The following is a 21,432-nucleotide window of genomic DNA, read 5'->3' on the forward strand; positions in this document are numbered from 1 at the left end:
TTTCTTTTCTCAGGACTGGTAAAGAGGTCAGGAGGGGCCAGGCGTGAGTAAATGGCTTCCCTGCCTTGACACCTACCCCAATGCATGGCTTTCCATCACTCCTGCAGGGGAGACAGTGGTCTCTGCTACAAGCACAACTAATGCATTGGGCACCTAAATAGTTCTGTTAGAGCTGGAAGGGCACAATTTGAAAACAAAAAAGTTAGGGTTTCCACCCATTTAATTTTATGTTTTTGTGGTTTAGGGTCATGTTGTAGAGTCCCTAAAAATCATTGCATCTTGCAGAGAAGAAATCAATAAACCCACCCAAAAATAAGACTATTACTAGAAGATACAGCACAGTAATGGAGGATTTTCACATAAGTGTGTAGCTAGATTCTGGTAGCCTAGATATTTGGACATTAATGGTTTGTGCCATAAACTGCACACACTGGCTTGGTATAACCCAATCTGCTTCTTCATCTGGAGTTGTCAATCACACTAAACTGTGATCATTGTGTAGTAATCGCTTTACTAAAGCTTTTCAATCACACATCACAAATACTTAATCACTGCCGTGTTTCCTCAAGATTTCATGTAGTGTCGTCCAGGTAAGGCCCTTTTAGAAAAGAGAGTCCTATAGATCCCGCATTGACACCGTTTTTGCAAATGCGGTGGTACCCTGTAAATGCTTCTCACCCCCACCTTATTGAAATAAGGCAATTCAATTATTTACAATTTTGTTGGTCTTCTTCAGATAAACTGCATTTTCAGTAAACAGAAGGGCAGATAACTAGACATAGAAAGGAGTCAGAAAAGAGAGCAGGGACTATGCATTTCTAGATAGTCTATGTGACTAACAATTATCATTCCTCAAATATTTTATTAGGTTCATTAGGAGAAAAAACAGAAACAATCTTGCAGATAAAATAAAAGAATCACATTTGGCTGAATGATATGCACCATCCATCAATTCAATTCCACAGATCACAATTGGCTGAGGTCTACACGTATTTAACCAATTATATGCCCACAACTCATATTGTGGCACAACTATGGGCACAGTTCTCCAACTAGATCATAAAATCCCTACTACCTGAACTAGAGACATTATTTTATCCCTAGTAACTTCTGGATCCAAACGCTGTCCGATTAAGCCAATATGCAGACAGGTCCCGTGGGCCACAAGAGGTACATATCTAAGAATCCAAATGAAATGACCAAGAACTAATATTATTGCTCCCAAGGATCTGTAAAAATATGTTTTAATCTCTCATTGTCCCTACACACAATGGTGTTTATGGTGTTACTGAATCATGCCCTTCATTGATACTCCCCGGTAGTTTTGTAGAGTCACACTTTGTATAATGTGTGTTGCAAAGCTTTCTTTTCTTTCCATTACATACTTTTCTTTTATGGAGTGGGACAATGCCCAGTCACACAAAATTTAACTTTTGTTGGATGACTGGAGTGGAATATATGTATTGTAAGGCTCTGTAGTATTAAGACATTAAGGAGACCTGTCAATCAAGTCCAGGAGGGTGAAGAGAAGCCAGTGGAAAGCCCACCTTCTCCACTGTGTGACCTATGACCTGCTCGTCTTTAGAACCTGATTTTTTTAAAATCCTGCATAGATCATTGCTTTGAGGGAGCTTGTACGTGTTTTATGCTATCATGGCTCGAGCAGCATAAAACACCTGACAGGTTTCCTTTAAAGTTTTCGATTTACTCTGACTTGTCTGTGTGTGAGACAGGGAAAATCCAGTGGAGAGTTGCCTTATTGACTTTACACCCTGTTCCCTTCTCATCTTTAGACCATGGCTTCTATAAATTAAGAGTTTTCGGTCTACTGTCTCAAGGACTTCCAGTGGCATACACAAGATCTTCTTCCAGGTTTATGATTATTTGCGTTATTTGAGAGCTGCATATGGAGACCAGAATTTCTGGTCTTTATATGGCAGAATCTGGGTCCTTGACTTTTCCTGGCTCTGGAAAAGGGCAGTCACATAAGGTTGGCAGGGCACTGTGGTGGGTTAGGCTACTTTTACACTACATATTGAAGTGTTCTTTGGGGTCTAAGGATTTTCTGTTGTATATCTCTACTGGATGCCACTGTAGAGGAATAAAGTGACATTCATCGTCCATAGGCATATACCCTCCCTTCTCTACTGTCGATTGCCAAGCAGTGTCCCAAGAGCGGCCAGAGATTGCTTTTTATTCTTGGAGGGGCCTACTGCTGGACTAAATGGCAGATCTGCCATATTGCCACCCCACTGCAGTTAGAGATGGGCACCTATTGTAGCAAGGTTCCCATCTCGTCTTATGAATCGTACCTTATGCTAATTTATCCTTTGACTCTGTACTATCAGTAACAATAAGTTCTTATCTTCAGGTTCTCGATGTGAGGAGTGCGCTCCTGGTTTTTATGGAAATCCCTTTCAGGTTGGAGGACGGTGCCTTCCCTGCCAGTGCAACAACAACATTGATATGACAGATATTGGGTCTTGTGACCGCCGCAGTGGACAATGCCTCAAGTGCAAGTATAATACAGAAGGGATGTTCTGTGAGCAGTGCCGGGTTGGCTACTATGGTGACGCCAAAAGACGTAACTGTAACAGTGAGTAACATAGTATCATAGCAAACTAAATATTTGAATTACTATACATGTAAACATCTCAAGACTGTAAAAGGCTAGGTTTGCACACAGGTTTTTTCTGTCGTTTATTGGAAAACCGACACAACAGTTTTTAAACCAAAGCCAAAAGTGTATTTAAAAGGAATGGGAAATTCTCCTTCCTACTGGATCCACTTGCGACTTTGGCACAAAAACTGCAGTGGCAGTATTCCAAAAAATGCCTGAAAAAACCCTGTGTGGAAACCTAGCCTAAATGTTAACTGGTGAAAAACCATGTGCTTCACCCGGCTTTACCTAAAGATCAAAGGGGGTCTAAGCACTGAGACATGACTGATGCAAACTTTTAACATGCCTACATGACACGTCAACCTTTAAAAAAAAAAAATAGAAAACTGTAATACTTTAAATGTGCTTAGGGCAGAATATAAAGTAAAAAATAAAAAAAAATTTAAAAAACATACTCACCTGCCACTGCTCTTACTCACCTATCAGTCCCTACTACCAAAAAATACCTGCTCAGCCAATCACTGGCAGAATGGGCATTTCCTATGTGTCAAGACACATACAGGAAGTGCTTGACTGCAGGGACCAATACCAATAGAATGTTACCAATGGGAGATCATCAACAGATGATTACATTTTTTAAATACTTTTTAATCCCAACCTTAGCATATAAAAAAAAAAAACTATAATAAAATGTATTATTCTCTCCATTGTTTGTCACAGAGTGTGTATGTAATCACCTGGGGACAGACCGCAGCCAGTGCACCTCCAGAGATGAGTGTGTGTGTGACAGATCAAGTGGGCAGTGCCAGTGTCTTCCTAATGTCAAGGGCCAAAGCTGTGACCGTTGCAGTCCAAACTTTTGGAACCTGGCAAGTGGAAAGGGGTGTGTTCCCTGCAACTGTGACACCCACAACTCTTTCAGTTTAAGCTGCAATGAGGTGAGTCAAACAAAATAAAAAGTATTTGCTTCCCAAAGAACTGCATCTTCGACTGCCTAAATCATAAGAGACAAACTTTGGCTTGCACTACCATTAGATAGGGTAACACTCACACTTGAAAGACATACAGCTGTAGCTTTACCAGTGACTGTACCTTAGCGCAGCACCCCATCGAAGCAGGACATATGTGCATATATGATCTGTTTAGATGGGGTGCTTCGTTAAGGTACAGTCACTGGTAAAGTATCTCAAAAGAGAAAATGAAAAACGGCACTCACCATCCATAGAACTTCTGTAAATGTATTCAGGCCCAGCGTTACCAAAAGGCAGCTACCTTAGGGTGAAGGAGGGGCAAAAAATCTGAATCCCCAGTCACAGGCAGGGTATTCGGATGAGATTGGGTTGAGGAGGGGGTGCCAAAATGCCCTTCACCTGTGTAAAGGAAAATCCTTTCACCGGCCCTGAATTTATTAAATCTTTAGTGCATTCAGCGGGAGCTGCTTGGAGACATACAGGGGAGTTGCAATCAGCACTGACTGCCTGTCTCCACATGGCTCCTTACTGCAGTTTTTGTTATGCATTGAAGATTTTATAAATTTACCAAAGTTCTACAGATGGTGAGTGCCGTTTTAATTTGCTCATCTGAGATACTGCCTAAATAGTACTGTTTAGTGCAAAAAAGTTGAGCAAAGTGGCAACATTACAGTACTTAAGTAATGATACCCAAATAATGCTACAATTACACATTGATAATAATGAAAATTGTCAGGATGGATGTTTAGGATAATCAGCTTGATGGGCAGACAGGATAGTGGAGATTGACTTCTTTGTCCAGGGCTCTTTTGCAGTTAGAGTTCTGCTTTTCGACAGTTTTTGTATCTCTTTATCAAGAAAGACTGCAAAGGCCTTGGCCCATTAGTTCTTTCAGTTCAGCATGATGCAGATTAATAGATTTGTCAATAAAATTATCAATGATGGATTACTTTAAGAAATTACCTAATTATACAATTAATATTGTGATATTATTTATTGTTTTCCTATATACACGTCCTTTGTTGTTTTTCTCAGTTTACTGGAAGGTGTCAGTGCAGACCAGGATTTGGTGGTTCTACATGTACAGAATGTCAAGAGAATTATTGGGGAAACCCAAATGTTCAGTGCAGAGGTAAATTCCCATTTATTTCCTATTCTATTAGTTTTCCACACAGGTTGTAAGCTTTTGGAGCCATTCTGTGACTGTTCCCCTTACATTTAGCTTAGCTGCATAACAAGGCACAGCTGCATATACAGAGACACTGCTGTATCCTGAACAAATATGAAATACTGTAGGTCCAGGCTGTGCACAGATAATTTGTCTGCTCATTGGTCATACTCGGATGTCTTATCTAAAGGTTGACCATTAATAGATATTCTTGGAAAATCAAAGTGCATTTATGATAACTGGTGATGGATTTAAAGAAATAATATTCCTCTCACCCTTTCTACACCTGTGCAGTAGACAATTCTGTATGAAGTAACAGTCTAGCGTGTGTGTGCTGTTGCTCCATACAAAACTGGGAGTCACAGACTCAGCCTAATAAGAGCACATGCTCAATTGCCATACAAACTCCTCTTTATTGTGGTTATACTTTATCCAGTGGAAAGGTTATATCATCTGGAATACACCTTCACATTACACTTTACATACTGTGACTTTAATTGCATATGGAACATCAAAAATGTTCATGCACAGAGGCATAATTTGTAGCTTCTGGGCCCGGTGCAAAATCTGCAACAGGGCCCCATGTGTCAATTATAATACTGGACTCTTATGGGGCAGAAGTGCTTTGGGGCCCCCTTCGGCACCAGGACCCCGTTGCGACTGCTACCTCTGGACCCTCTATAGCTATCCCCCTGTTCATACACATTCTAAAACCATACATGTCTGAATGTTGTCAAGTATGTCTGCTGGGTACACCATATTCACTCTCTGTTTTCACTTACTATTTGACAGCTTGCGACTGCGACCGCCGAGGCATTCAGTCACCACAATGTAACCGTGCAACCGGTCACTGCACCTGTCGAAAAGGAGTATCAGGGGTGCGATGTGATCAGTGTGCCCGGGGGTTTGCAGGACAGTTCCCTGACTGCCAGCCCTGTCACGAATGCTTCGGAGATTGGGACCGTATTGTTCAGGACTTGGCGACCCGCAGCCGTGACTTAGTACGTCGAGCTAAGGATATCCATCTGACAGGTGTAGCTGGGTCCTACAAGAAGAACTTTAAGGGCATTGAAGAGAAACTATCAAGAGCACGCAAAATTGTTAATGCCCGCAACGCCACTGTGCAGTCAGTGACCAAACTGATGAAGATTATAGACGACTTGCGGTCAGTTTTAAGTGAAATAATTTAGAAAGTAGCTTAACTTTATTTGGAGTACAAGGAGGTGTCCTTCGAAAGAATGGGCTCACTGTTATTTAGCACTTACCACTTGTGTGCTGAGTACCTGTGCAGGACACTCTTTTACCATAACAACAGGACCCCTATTTTATGTGTGCTGAACAGCCCAATATATGCCTCTAATGTATGATCATTAATGGTCCAGCAAAGTGTTGTCCCCATTTAGCTCCTGTCAAGTCATTGTACTGGCTCAGAAAAAAAGCAAACATAGCTGAAAGGAGCAGAAGAGGCATATCCTAGCCATAAGCTACCACTGTCGCAAGGGAAACCCCTGTAAGATGAGTAATGATGGATTTGTAATAACTATTGACAAATCAAAGTAAATAATCAGTGGTCAATTTCCCCATTGGATACTACCAGGGAAATCAGCAGACAAGGCAAGTCAAGTACACCGGTTCACTTATCTAACATTTTCCCAACTCAGAATACATCACACATAAGTTGACATGGGAGAGATCTGAATATTTTAGGTTCCACCTCAACAAATGGTACAGCACCTGCATCATGGAGGTCCTTGGTGTAGGGAGTGCAATTATCAAGTTTTGCAGTGCTATAAGAATTATACCTTGGGTTTCCAGTGAATTAGCTAAGCATCCCTTAAAAAGGCATTTGTATTGCTTGTTAATAGAATTTATATATATATATATATATATATATATATATATTTTTTTTTTTTTTTTTTTTTTTCCTATGCAGGAATAAAATTAATGATTCCACCGAGACCCTCACACAACTGGAGGGAGAGCTGACCAACATTCAAGATGAGAACTTTGATGCCAACCATGACCTAGCTGAACTGGAAAGGGAATCCCGGAGCCTAAACATGACAGCCAAGGAAAGGGCTCATCAGCTGGATGTACTGAAGAACTCCAACTTTTTAGGTAACATCTTAAAGAGTACCTGTAATATTTTAAACTTGCCTGCCCGACTCCCCTTCACATAGCAATACTATACCAATATTTACCCTTATTTTGGCAGTTTTATGGTGCTTACTGCCTTTGAGCTCCATAAAGGGCATGACATCAGCCAAAGCCTTGCCAGAGATAACTGTCTCACCATAGCACTGTTATTCCTGATCTTGCCTAAACTCCCACAGATAGAGCAGTAGAAATTAGGGAGGAACAAGAAATTTAACTTTGCAAATCAGACTTTTATATAATCCAGTGTCTCTAGAAAGCAAAATGACAACCTCACCGAAGTCCTGCCAGAAACAGTAGTTGTCATCCAGCATCTGTGACCCATAAATTCTAAAATACAAACAGCTAAAATTATGAAACAATTTGTCTTATTTTAATACAGGAGCGTATGACAGTATCCACCAGTCATATGCAAAGTCCAGAGCGGCCGAGCAGCTAGTAAATGATTCAGTGATAAGTGTCCCCAGCCCTGTAAGTGATTCCGCTAAAACCAGAGACAAAACGGAGCAGCTCATTGTTCACAAACGAGACGACTTTAATCGAAAAAATGCAGCAAATCGCCGAGCGCTAAATGATCTCAAGGCAAAAACGGACACATTAGACCTGAAGACCATCAATGAGAAGGTTTGATTTTTAATACATAGTGATATTTCTTCATATTACTTAATATGGAGGTATTAGAAGGAGAGGTTTCATAATGGTTTCACCTCTTTTAACCTGAAAGAGCTGCTGCAAAAACTGTCTAGGGGATGTTCTCTCCTTCTGCAAATAGGTAGGAGATATGACGAGGGATTATAAAAATGTGCTATTTCACAGGTTTGTGGGGCACCTGGAGATGTTCCCTGCTCAGAGAGTCCCTGTGGGGGTGCTGGCTGTCGTGACGATGAAGGCAACAGACACTGTGGAGGCCTGAGTTGTAATGGTGCCTTTGCAACTGCTGATAATGCACTGGATCGGGCCAAGCATGCAGAAGATGAGCTACGGAAAGCGCTAGGAGAGGTGGATGTCCTATTCCGAAAGGTAAATAGAAATGATTAAATATTCCATTCAGCTTCTTTATTACTATTCCTTTTATAAAGGAATAAAACAGACATTGGGTCCAAAACAGACATTGGGTCCAACACATCCAATACTTAATGTTATCCTATATTCATCATACAGGTGGCAGAGGCCAAGGCAAATGCTGACAAAGCTAAACAGCGGGCACAGGCGACTCTTGAACGAGCCAGTCAGACCAAGGGAAGGGTAGAACAATCCAATAAAGAACTTCAGCTGCTCATCCAGCAGATCAAAGAATTCCTAAACCGTGAGTGACATATCAGACCCTTACATCAATGCTTGTGTTTACTGGACAGCTACTTCTCAAAAGGAAGCTGCTAAGCTTGCAGCTAAAACACTCAGCGATAGTAATTTCCTAAAAGCAGGAAACCACATAAGCTTTCATAGGGAATAGAAGACCTTCTTTTGAAGTCATCAGTAGATCTTCTTGTTAAAAGTTTCCATCTAAAAATGATCACAAGATAAGTTACTGGCATAGCAGAAATACAATTCTATTTCTTTAGGATGACTTTGTATTTACCCCAAATGTTGTTGACTGTCTCTACTAGCAGGAAACATTTATTAGTCTCTATATTCTCTTTTCCATTTATTAATGCAGAGGAGGGAGCAGACCCAGACAGCATAGAAATGGTTGCCAGCCGTGTCCTGGACCTTTCCATTCCTGCAACTCCACAACAGATCCAACGCCTTGCTGAGGAAATCAAAGACAGAGTGAACGCCCTTTCCAATGTAGACACCATTTTGGACCACACGGCTGCTGATGTCCGCAAAGCTGAGCAACTACTGAATGAGGCCAAGCGAGCAAAGTATGCTTCATGTTTTCTGCTTATATATTGTTATGCATCGGTGTACAAAGGAAATATAGCAATATATCACCTACAGGAGAAGTCAAAGAGAAGGAAAGAATAAAGACTATGCATGTTTATGAAGCCTGGGTGATCAATGACAATATGTTAGGTTCATAAACTGCCTGCTGTACAGACTACAAGGTACTCCTAATTTTTTAGCAACTCTGTGGCATCGATGTAAGTTGAACCAATCAGTGATGGCATTTGTATCAGATGGTGCAAATTTAAGATGGCAGACAGATGGCATGACTTCTGTGGGGCCTAGTGGTGGAAAGGGGCCTTGCAGAAACTTATTTCTATCAGGCAATTATAGCAGTTGCCTGCAGCTGCTACTAGAGGCAACTCACTGCATACAGATGTATACTACAGCGGTATAATCTATATATATACAAAACTCAATGTGTGTGTATGTATGTGTGTATGTTCCAGCATCACGTCCAAACGGATAAAGATATTAACATGTAACTTGGCACACATGTTACTTATATGTCAACTACAAACATGGGATAGGTGATTTAACCCTTACTCACCCCCATTTGCCAGGGTTGGGGTTTTTGTTTAAAGCCCCATACAAGTCTATGGGAAATATATGTTACTGCATAACTTCCAAACAGCTGGAGATATTGCGATAATACTTGGTCACATGTTACTTATATGTCCACTTAAAATATAGGATAGTTAATTTAACCCTTAACTACCCCCATTTGTGAGGGTCGGGGTTTTTGTTTAAAGTCCCATGCAAATCTATGGGAAATGTATGTTCCCACATAACTTCCGTAGGGCTGGAGATATTTCAATACCTGGTACACATATTACTTATATGTCAAATAAAAATATTTGATAGTTAAATTAATCCTTACCTACACCCTTATATAAAATATGGGGTTTTGTTTCAAGTCCCATGCAAGTATATGGGACTTCCAGTACCTTACTCCACAAGCTTCGCTCTGCATCTCCTGATGAATGTGTAAGTCAGACTTGCAAGCCACACCCCATCTCACAAAGACACGCCCACTGTTTAAGCTCCACCCCTTTTATTCTCCACCCTTTTTGAACATTATTCTGGCTTGCAAATTACGCCCAGTCCCACAGAGCCACGTCCCCTTCTATTTTCAGCTCACAATATCTTCATCACAAATCAGTCCCACCTGAGCACAGGATATGAGGATGGGACATAAGGACAGGATATGAGTATGGGACATAAGGACGGGATATGAGGACAAGATATGAAGACGAGATATGAGGTCAGGATATGAGGATAGGATATAAGGGCGGGACAAGAAGTCGGGATATGAGGACGGGATATGAGGTTGAGATAGGAGGATGGGATAGGAGGACAGGATATGAGGATGGCATATAAGGATGGCATGAGGATGGGATATGAGGACTGGATATGAGGTCAGGGTATGGGGACGGGATATGGGGTCGGGCTATGGGGATGGGCTAAAAGGACGAGATATGAGGTCATCATATGAGGACAGGACATGAGGTCCGGATATGAGGACGGTATATGAGGTTGAGATAGGAGGTCGGGATAGGAGGTTGGGATAGGAGGTCGGGATATGAGGATGGGATATCAGGATGGGATATGAGGATGGGATACGAGGTCGAGATATGAGGACGGGATATGAGGTCGGGAAAGGAGGGGAAAAAACGGGCAACGCCGGGCACTCAGCTAGTACCATATAACTTTGAGGTGGCTTCAGGCTGCAACTATCCTGATAAAGCTACAAAGATTTCCTTTAACTAAAGACCTTTTTGTCCATTTTTTTTCAGGAACCGTGCTGAGAATATAAAGAACACAGCAGAATCTGTGAAGAAAGCTTTGGAAGATGCCAAAAGAGCACAGAATGCTGCAGAGGGCGCCATCCAAAGTGCTAATGATGACATATTAGATACAGAGACAAAGTTAACTGCAGTAAGCTAATAAAGAGTCATCTGTGGGCTAGAAGGAAATCATCACATATACTGATTTATAATGTATACATAAAAACATGAACCAAAAGGATATGCACCTCCATTTTTCTATTGCTGCTGTGCATCTGCAGCGTTTGTGTACCACACTGTGGAAATTCAGTGAGAAAGATTTCCTTGCTGAATTCCACTGTGGATCCGCAATTTTCTGCATGCTTGGTGCACGGACCTGCTTGGTGTACAAGGGGTGTTCTCAAGCTCTGTGTGCACAGTGACATCCGGTTGGTATCTTCATAGTAACGCCTCCTCCCCTGTGCACAGAGGAGGAGGCATGAAGATGCCAGACGGCCATCACTGTGCACGGGGAGTTTGGGAAACACCCCAAGCATTTGCATGTAATGAAGCACCAAGATTGCAGTGGAACAGAGGCACAGAGCAGGGACCAATAAGTATCATTGCCTTCAGTGTCATCTGCACTACAAGCCTGTACAACAGGTTAATGTGGGTGATACCGATGACGTATTTCCGAAGATAACCTGTCTTCAGTGTCACCCTTACTTACCTATTGGTATAGGCTTGAGGTGCGGTTGATGCTGATGACAATGGTATTTACTGTTTGAAACATAGAAACTTAGACTGTGTCGGCAGATAAGAACCATTTGGCCAATCTAGTCTGCCCAATAATCTGAATCCTATCAATAGTCCTTGGCCCTATCTTATATGAAGGATAGCCTTATACCTATCTCTATCTTATATAAAGGATAGCCTTATGCCTATCTCTATCTTATATGAAGGATAGCCTTATGCCTATTTCTATCTTATATGAAGGATAGCCTTATACCTATCTTTATCTTATATGAAGGATAGCCTTATACCTATCTCTATCTTATATGAAGGATAGCCTTATACCTATCTCTATCTTATATGAAGGATAGCCTTATACCTATCTCTATCTTATATGAAGGATAGCCTTATACCTATCTCTATCTTATATGAAGGATAGCCTTATACCTATCTCTATCTTATATGAAGGATAGCCTTATACCTATCTCTATCTTATACGAAGGATAGCCATATACCTATCTCTATCTTATATGAAGGATAGCCTTATACCTATCTCTATCTTATATAAAGGATAGCCTTATACCTATCTCTATCTTATATGAAGGATAGCCTTATACCTATCTCTATCTTATATGAAGGATAGCCTTATTCTTATCCAATGCATGTTTAAACTCCTTCACTGTATTTGCAGCGACCATCTCTGCAGGAAGGCTATTCCATGCATCCACTACTCTCTCAGTAAAGTAATACTTCCTGATTCATGGCTTCTTTCCTCCATTATTCCCAATTAATTATTAAGCAAATGAAGTAGCTTGGTGCGCAGTGGGTGTTCCCAGGCCCAAAGTGCACTACAACATCCATCCTCCCCTGTTCTGATTCATGTGAACACAGCCTTGCATGCGCACTTATTATTGACAGGAGACATGAAGTAAAGTATCTCTGCTCACAAGAGAGACTTCACAGGGGAGGACTAGCACAGCGGAGCAAGGTGTTTACAATGAAGATCCAGGTCAGATGTCTCGGGGCTTGGAAACACCCTACGTGCACCAAGCTACTTTATTTTCATATTCAGAAAACCATGATGGGAAGAGCAAAAGTGGAAGACACGGATCAGCAAACATTAAGTACCATTGTCATCAGCGTCTGCACTACAAGCCTACACAAATAGGTTAGTGTGGGTGATGCTGATGACAGATTCCCTTTAAGATAACTGTGAGCCCTGTTACAGATTCAGCTCTGCTTTTTATTTCAGTTTGATATTTAGTTTACGATTTGTTGATTTTCCATCATCCTCATGTTTTTATATACAGATCCAGTCAGAAACATCTAATGCTGAGAGTCGCCTCAATGATGCCATGGATCGAGTCAGCCTCCTGGATAAACAAATAGATGCACTCAAAGTGAAACGAGCTGGGAACAGTCTGGCAGCAACACGAGCGGAGGAATCAGCCAGTGCCGCCCTGGACAAAGCCAATGATGCAAAGAAGGTACGGCGGCGTTTACTTTTATTTAAAGGCTAACCTAAAAGAGAAACTGACAGCAGGGTCTCCCATCTTATCATACTAGGGCTGGGTTATTGTGCTGAGCACAACAGTGCTTTTATTTTTAACATACATTGTGCCGTTTAGGACATTTAAATCAAAATAGTAATATGCAAATGAGTATGTCTGGTGAACTAGGGGCTTTCCCTAGACCCTTAGTGCACTGCTACACCGGGTTGGCAGGTCCAATAAGAACACCCCCTAATAAATATGCATAACCTTTTTTTTTAGATCTGCTTAGCACTAACTGGGCGCATCAAACATAATTATTTGCATATTACTATTTTTATTTAACACTTCTAAATGGTGCAACGTATGTAACAAATAAAAACACTGGCCAACATTTATCATTGTCTTTAGACTGGTTTTTGTGTCTAAAAAAGGCGCAAGCAGGGTTTATTTGCACCTTTTTTGCGCCTTTTGGTTTACACATTTCTGCTGATTTTGAATTGCAATCCACTGATTTTGGCAATACACATGATATGGAAGGGTTTTATGAACTGCACCTTTTTGTGAAAAGGTGCAAAAAAAGGGGCAAAGCCACTGAAAAGTCTCTAGAACTACACCAGCCCAGACTTAGCTTAGCTTTTTGGTGTATGTGAAGTGAGAAATTTTCCGAAAATGTGTACCTGCACAAAATTTATCTAATGCTCTCTGACCATTTAATAAATTTGGTGCTCCTACACATTAACAGTGCACAAAAAAATGTGTAGAAAAATGCTTCACTTACACCTACAATGATAAATGCTTCACTTACACCTACAATGATAAATGCTTCACTTACACCTACAATGATAAATGCTTCACTTACACCTACAATGATAAATGCTTCACTTACACCTACAATCATAAATGCCGGCCACAGTTGTTATCAGCGTTACATGCACTACCATTGAATTCCAGTAGGTTAGTATGAGCAACCCTGCTGTCATCAGCATCACCCACAGGCTAATAGCGTGGGTGATGTTGATTACACCCATCTTTACCTTTTTATTTTCTGTGCCTCCGTTGGTGACATATGGATAAACATGTATATATGTAAACTAGTTGGTTTGGTGCCCTCAGCACTTCAGGAACCTGGGAAGTGCCTCTTTAACATTAGTCACTAGAGAATAAGGCACCAAATCAACTAATTTACAAATATACTTGTTCATCCATATCTCAGGAATGAGCTCTAGAAACAGGGCTCGGCTTTAAGCCCTTAGCACTTCATGAGATTGGGAACGCCTCTTTGACACTTGGCAACAGAGGATAAAATATATTATTTATGTTTATCTATGTCATGGCAGCATAGACACATATGCAAAAGGTACCATGTGTCTCCTTGCCCTAACAGCCCCCCAACTTCTAACAGTGCCAGCAGTTTGTAATGTGAATGGAAAAGCCTACAGATTCCCCTTAATGCACTGAAGCAATACAACATAGTTGCAAAAAATACATATGAACTTTTATGGGTTACAGTTATTCAACAGTTACTGTAGCTAGCGAGTCAGGGACAGGTCCTGTTTGCACTGCAGTGTCCATCCTTATAAGGACACATTATTCACATTATTTTTGTTTAGTTCTGTCTCATGTTGGTGTTTCTGAACCTTTAAAGATACTAATAGTTGTGCTTCATTACTTCAAAGGTGCTGGATGGACAGTTAGGAGATCGATATAAAACAGTTCAGAATTTTGTAGAGCACAAGGCAAAAAACATAAAGGATGCAAAGAATAAAGCAGATCAACTACGGGATGAAGCGAAGCAGCTACTGGAGAACGCGCAAAATAAACTACAAAGACTTCAAGGTAACTCATAGGGCACCATGTTCTGTATCATCCACTCATAACAGATAGTGGTAGGTCCAGACATGACCTGACTTGAGAGGTCAGGTAATGAGAGAATATAGGCATTGTGTTATCCACACATACATTACATTTTAAAAATCCAGCAACTCAGAATATTTATACTGTAGGATGTTAGTATACATATCTATACACAGTACATGTTAACATTTTTGTATTATCTACATGTTTATAACATAAAAGTATATAGTTACAGAAAGAAATGTAAATTCACTAATGTTACTGTAACCAATTACAGAACTAGAGGTGGCATACGAGAAGAATGAGGTTATCCTCCAAGAAAAAGCAAAGCAGCTTGATGGCCTGGAAGACAAGATGAAGACCATTCTTGCGGACATAAACCATCAGATACAGATATACAACACTTGTCAATAAAGCAAAACCACACGTGAAAGAAGTAAACACAAAACACACAGACGGCTCCACAAAGTGAAGCTTCATATTACTCAAAGGGGTATTAAACAAATAGGTAGTGGATATACTCTGCTTTAAGAGGTGGACTGGTAAAAAACAACTTATGTGTCTGATAAGTGTCTGATCACATTGGGTCCCAGCAGTCCGACCCCCACAGCAAACAGACACTTATCCCCTATCCTGTGCATAGGGAATACATTCAACGGGACCCAGGCTCTCTGAGAGGAGCGTGTGCTGCAGATGGTATTTCTATGGAAGTGCCAGAGTTTTCTGCTTTCCTCAAAAAACAGCACCACACCTTTTCACCGTCTGTGGTTGGTATTGCAGCTCTGTAGCTGAGCTGTAATCCCAGACACATATTTCTGTTGCTACATCATTGTCCAGAGCTCCTTTATAAGAGCTGCATAAATAGAAGCCTCACTGCCTGCTCCTCAATAAGATCTAAAGGTTGCAACATTATATTATTGTTATTTGTAGGCATGTTATATCTTAGTCCTATGTTGTATTAGTCTAATGCCCCTTTAAATCAACATCCAGTGTGCTGTATGGAGTTGTCACAAATATTTTACTTATCATAACACACAATTTCTTTGATGTTCATCGCCTTGTGGTCAATGTATAATAAAAATGACCGGAGTGTTGCTGTTACATGTGAATTGCAATCGTTGTATAGAATTTAAAATGGAATTTTAAGGGGCAATTGCGGCCATGGCTGCTTTTAGAACCTGAAAAGGGTACTCTGGTTAAAAATACTTATCAGCTGCTGTATGTTACAGAGGACAGAGGTGTCAGCAGAGAGCACCGTGGTCAGACAGAAAAGAAATTAAAAAAGAAAAGAACTTCCTCTGTAGTATACAGCAGCTGATAAGTACTGAAAGGATTAAGATTTTTTTTAAATAGAAGTAATTTACAAATCTGTCTAACTTTATGGCACCAGTTGATTTAAAAAAAAATTTGTTTACCACCGGAGTACCCCTTTAAAGTGTACCTCAACTTTCATTAAACATTTTGCCCAAAATGTTCCTTAAAGGAGAACTCCAGCAGAAATTAACGTATCTCCTATCCAAAGGATAGGGGATACATAGCTGATGGCGGGGGTCCGACCACTGGGACCCCCTGCGATTTCTGGAACGAGACATGACCTCACGCTCCATTCATTCCTATAGAAATGAATGAAGCGCATGCTGTCTACAGGTAGACGTCACGCACTGGAGAGCCAGGGTGCCGTCCTGGAGATCTAATCCCATCCCCAGTGGTCAGACCCTGCGGTCAGCTACTTATTCCCTATCCTGTGTTTAGGGAATAAGCACATTTTTTGCGGTAATTCTCCTTTAACATGTACCTGACAATAAAAAATAAAAATATTGTGCCATGTCTCCAGGGATCTGAGAACAAGCCCTCCGAAATCTGTCTATACGTTGCAATATACGTTGTAAGGGTATGTTACATCTAGCATATATGCTGCAAAATTTATGCTGTGTAAACTAATGTGAATAAAAAGTTGAACACAGAATGAAATCTGCAGGACAAAATGCACAGTGTAAATGCTAGGTATAGCCAGATAGTAGAAAGGCTGTGTCTGTAAGCTTACCCAGATACAGATGCAAAGCCTTGCTGAGACACACCAGCTACACCTGCTTACGCAATATCTCCCATAAGTGAGTACACCCCTTACATTTTTATATAAATATTTTTTTATATCTTTTCATGTGACAACACAAAGTGTTGAGTGCACAGCCTTTATGACATTGTTTAATGTTGCTGTCCTCTCAAAATAACTCAGCACACAGCCATTGATGTCTAAACGTTGGTAACAAAAATTAGCCATTTTCTTCCTTAGTGTCACGTGACTCTTTAGTGTTACAAGGTCTCAGTTGTGTATGGGGAACAAGTGTACTTAATTTGGTATTACCACTCTCAAACTTACTGGACACTGGAAGTTTAACGTGGCATCTCATGGCAAAGAACTGAGGATCTGAAAAATTGTTGCTCTACATAAAGATGGCCTAGGCTGTAAGAAGATTACCAAGACCCTGAAACTGAGCTGCAGCACTGTGGGCTGACAGATGACAGCAGTGAACATACAATACTTTCACTAGACAGGTTCATTTCAGAACAGTCGTTAACCAAAGAAGTTGAGTGCACATGCTCAGCGTCATATCCAGAGGATTGGCAAACAGATGTGATGCCAGCATTGCTGCAGAGGTTGAAGGGAGGGGGGGGGGGGGCAGCCTGTTAGTGATCAGACCGTACACCACACACTGCATCAAATTTGTCTGCATGGCTGTCATCTCAGAAGGAAGCCTCTTCTAAAGATAAAGCACAAGAAAGCCAGTAAACAGTTTGCAGAAAACAAGCAGACTAAGGACATGGATTACTGGAACCATGTCATGTGGTTCTATAAGACCAAGTTAAACTTATTTAGTTCAGATGGTGTCCAGCATGTGTTGCAGCAACCAGGTGAGGAGTACGAAGTGCGTCTTGCCTACAGTCAAGCATGGTGGTGGAAGTGTTAATGATCTAGGGCTGCTGGCACTGGGAAACTACATTTCATTGAGGGAACATTGAAAGTAGTGAATGCACATGTTGCTATCCCCTCAAAATAACTTAATATTCTGCCATTAATGGAAATGTCCAAATTGGGCCCAAACTGTCAATATTGTATGTGGCCACCATTATTGCTCAGCACTACCTTAAAGGGGTACTCCGGCATTAAACATCTTATCCCCATCAAAAGGATACTGTTACGCCGAGCGCTCCGGGTCCCCGCTCCTCCCCGGAGCGCTCACAGCGTTCTCCTATTCGCAGCGCCCCGGTCAGACCTGCCGACCGGGTGCGCTGCGATAACGTTCCCAGCCGGGATGCGATTCGCGATGCGGGACGAGCCCGCTCGCGATGCGCATCCCGACTCGCTTACCAGACCCGTTCCCCGTCTGTGCTGTCCCGGCGCGCGCGGCCCCACTCCCTAGGGCGCGCGCGCGCCGGGTCTTTGCGATTTAAAGGGCCGGTGCGCCACTGATTGGCGCATGAGGTTTTAATCAGTACCTTCACCTGTGCACTTCCCTACTTATACCTCACTTCCCCTGCACTCCCTTGCCGGATCTTGTTGCCATTGTGCCAGTGAAAGCGTTTCCTTGTGTGTTCCTAGCCTGTGTTCCAGACCTCCTGCCGTTGCCCCTGACTACGATCCTTGCTGCCTGCCCTGACCTTCTGCTACGTCCGACCTTGCTCTTGCCTACTCCCTTGTACCGCGCTTATCTCAGCAGTCAGAGAGGTTGAGCCGTTGCCGGTGGATACGACCTGGTTGCTACCGCCGCTGCAAGACCATCCCGCTTTGCGGCGGGCTCTGGTGAATACCAGTAGCAACTTAGAACCAGTCCACCGACACGGTCCACGCCAATCCCTCTCTGGCACAGAGGATCCACCTCCAGCCAGCCGAATCGTGACAGTAGATCCGGCCATGGATCCCGCTGAGGTCCCGCTGCCAGTTGTTGCTGACCTCACCACGGTGGTCGCCCAGCAGTCGCAACAGATAGCGCAACAAGGCCACCAGCTGTCTCAACTGACCGTGATGCTACAGCAGCTACTACCACAGCTTCAACAATCATCTCCTCCGCCAACTCCTGCACCTCCTCCGCAGCGAGTGGCCGCATCCAGCCTCCGTTTATCTTTGCCGGACAAATTTGATGAGGACTCTAAATTTTGCCGTGGTTTTCTTTCACAATGTTCCCTGCATTTGGAGATGATGTCGGACCAGTTTCCAACTGAAAGGTCAAAGGTGGCTTTCGTAGTCAGCCTTCTGTCTGGGAAAGCCCTGTCATGGGCCACACCGCTCTGGGACCGCAATGATCCTGTCACTGCCTCTGTACACTCTTTCTTCACGGAGATTCGAAGTGTCTTCGAGGAACCTGCCTCTTCTGCCGAGACTGCCCTGCTGAACCTGGTCCAGGGTAATTCTTCTGTTGGTGAGTACGCCATCCAATTCCGTACTCTCGCCTCCGAATTGTCCTGGAATAACGAGGCCCTCTGCGCGACCTTTAAAAAAGGCCTATCCAGTAACATCAAAGATGTGCTGGCCGCACGAGAAATCCCTGCAAACCTGCATGAACTTATTCATCTTGCCACCCGCATTGACATGCGTTTTTCCGAAAGGCGTCAGGAGCTCCGCCAGGATATGGACTTTGTTCGCACGAGGCGGTTTCTCTCCCCGGCTCCTCTCTCCTCTGGTCCTCTGCAATCCGTTCCTGTGCCTTCCGCAGTGGAGGCTATGCAAGTTGACCGGTCTCGCTTGACATCTCAAGAGAGGACACGACGCCGCATGGAGAACCTTTGCCTGTACTGTGCCAGTACCAAACATTTCTTGAAGGATTGTCCTATCCGACCTCCACGTCAGGGAAGACGCACGCTGACTCCGCACAAAGGTGAGACAGCTCTTGATGTGAACTCTGCTTCTCCACGTCTTACTGTGCCTGTGCGGATTTCTTCTTCTACCTTCTCCTTCTCAGCTGTGGCCTTCTTGGATTCCGGATCTGCAGGAAATTTTATTTTGGCCTCTTTCATCAACAAGTTCAACATCCCGGTGACCAGTCTCGCCAGACCCCTCTACATCGCCTCTGTTAATAATGAAAGATTGGACTGTACTGTGCGTTACCGCACGGAATCCCTCTTAATGTGCATCGGACCCCATCACGAAAAAATTGAATTTCTGGTCCTCTCTAACTGCACTTCGGAAATTCTTCTTGGACTACCGTGGCTTCAACGCCATTCCCCAACCCTCGATTGGACCACCGGGGAGATCAAGAACTGGGGTACTTCTTGCCACAAGGACTGCCTTAAGCCTGCTCCCTGTACTGTCAGTCAAGACCCTGTGGTTCCTCCGATATCTGGTCTCCCCAAGGCCTATCTAGATTATGCTGATGTTTTTTTGCAAAAAACAAGCAGAGACTTTGCCTCCTCACTTGTGTGTCCTATTGACCTCCTCCCGGGTACTACTCCACCCCGGGGCAGAATCTATCCTCTGTCTGCTCCGGAAACACAAGCCATGTCGGAGTACATCCAAGAGAATTTAAAAAAGGGGTTTATCCGCAAGTCTTCCTCCCCTGCCGGAGCTGGATTTTTTTTCGTTTCCAAAAAAGACGGCTCCTTACGCCCTTGCATTGATTACCGCGGACTTAATAAAATCACTGTAAAAAACCGCTATCCCCTACCTCTTATCTCGGAACTCTTTGATCGCCTACGAGGCGCCCACATCTTTACCAAGCTGGACTTAAGAGGTGCATATAATCTCTTCCGCATCAGGGAGGGGGACGAGTGGAAGACCGCATTTAACACCAGAGATGGACACTTTGAATATCTGGTTATGCCCTTTGGGCTTTGCAACGCCCCTGCCGTCTTCCAAGACTTTGTAAATAAAATTTTTCGTGATCTTCTATATACCTGTGTTGTGGTTTACCTAGACGATATTTTGATTTCTTTTTTCTGCTAACCTAGAAGAACACCGCCAGCATGTCCGCTTGGTTCTTCAGAGACTTCGGGGCAATCAATTATATGCCAAAATGGAAAAATGTCTCTTTGAATGTCAATCTCTTCCCTTCCTAGGATACTTAGTCTCTGGCCAGGGACTACAAATGGACCCAGATAAACTATCAGCCGTATTGGATTGGCCACGCCCCTTCGGACTTTGGGGTTTGCCAATTATTACAGACAATTTATTCCGCACTTTTCCACTATTGTGGCTCCTATCGTGGCCCTAACCAAGAAAAACGCCAACCCTAAGTCCTGGCCTCCTCAAGCGGAAGACGCATTCAATCATCTCAAGACTGCCTTTTCCTCTGCTCCCGTACTCTCCAGAACCTGATCCATCTAAGCCCTTCTCGCTGGAGGTAGACGCCTCCTCGGTGGGAGCTGGAGCAGTACTCCTACAAAAAAATTCTTCCGGACATGCTGTTACTTGTGGTTTCTTTTCTAGGACCTTCTCTCCAGCGGAGAAAAACTACTCCATTGGTGATCGAGAACTACTGGCCATAAAATTGTCGCTTGAGGAATGGAGGCACCTGCTGGAGGGATCCAAATATCCAGTTATTATATACACTGATCACAAGAATCTCTCTTATCTTCAGTCTGCCCAACGGCTGAACCCTCGCCAGGCTAGGTGGTCGTTGTTCTTTGCCCGTTTTAACTTTGAAATTCATTTTCGCCCTGCTGACAAGAACATTAGGGCTGATGCCCTCTCTCGTTCATCGGATGCCTCTGAGGTGGAAGCTTCCTCGCAACACATTATTCCTCCGGACTGTCTGATCTCCACTTCTCCAGCTTCCATCAGACAAACTCCTCC

General features: G+C 42.8%; 1 protein-coding gene and 1 long non-coding RNA gene across 6 annotated transcripts in view; one reads left to right on the top strand and one right to left on the bottom strand.

The window, feature by feature from the left end:
- The window catches only part of LOC130275991 (laminin subunit beta-2-like), a 112,118-nt gene extending 95,598 nt beyond the window's left edge, over positions 1 to 16,520 (top strand). For 2 of the 4 annotated variants that reach the window (XM_056524766.1, XM_056524767.1), the window contains exons 22-36: positions 14 to 43; positions 1,105 to 1,170; positions 2,372 to 2,596; positions 3,341 to 3,558; positions 4,627 to 4,723; positions 5,552 to 5,924; positions 6,693 to 6,877; positions 7,296 to 7,537; positions 7,730 to 7,933; positions 8,075 to 8,219; positions 8,571 to 8,778; positions 10,597 to 10,738; positions 12,609 to 12,785; positions 14,468 to 14,627; positions 14,923 to 16,520. In XM_056524766.1, the coding sequence (XP_056380741.1) occupies positions 14 to 43; positions 1,105 to 1,170; positions 2,372 to 2,596; positions 3,341 to 3,558; positions 4,627 to 4,723; positions 5,552 to 5,924; positions 6,693 to 6,877; positions 7,296 to 7,537; positions 7,730 to 7,933; positions 8,075 to 8,219; positions 8,571 to 8,778; positions 10,597 to 10,738; positions 12,609 to 12,785; positions 14,468 to 14,627; positions 14,923 to 15,059 (2,609 nt within the window). In that variant the 3' untranslated portion in view covers positions 15,060 to 16,520. Of the gene's footprint in view, positions 1 to 13; positions 44 to 1,104; positions 1,171 to 2,371; positions 2,597 to 3,340; positions 3,559 to 4,626; positions 4,724 to 5,551; positions 5,925 to 6,692; positions 6,878 to 7,295; positions 7,538 to 7,729; positions 7,934 to 8,074; positions 8,220 to 8,570; positions 8,779 to 8,854; positions 8,962 to 10,596; positions 10,739 to 12,608; positions 12,786 to 14,467; positions 14,628 to 14,922 lie in introns of those variants that run through there. The other 2 variants (XR_008844976.1, XM_056524768.1) reach the window with 2 other exon arrangements.
- The window catches only part of LOC130275995 (uncharacterized), a 58,689-nt gene that overhangs the window by 4,258 nt on the left and 32,999 nt on the right, over positions 1 to 21,432 (bottom strand). The window lies entirely within an intron of this gene.

The sequence above is a fragment of the Hyla sarda genome, chromosome 6 (assembly GCF_029499605.1).
Source record: "Hyla sarda isolate aHylSar1 chromosome 6, aHylSar1.hap1, whole genome shotgun sequence".
NCBI classification, from domain to species: domain Eukaryota; kingdom Metazoa; phylum Chordata; class Amphibia; order Anura; family Hylidae; genus Hyla; species Hyla sarda.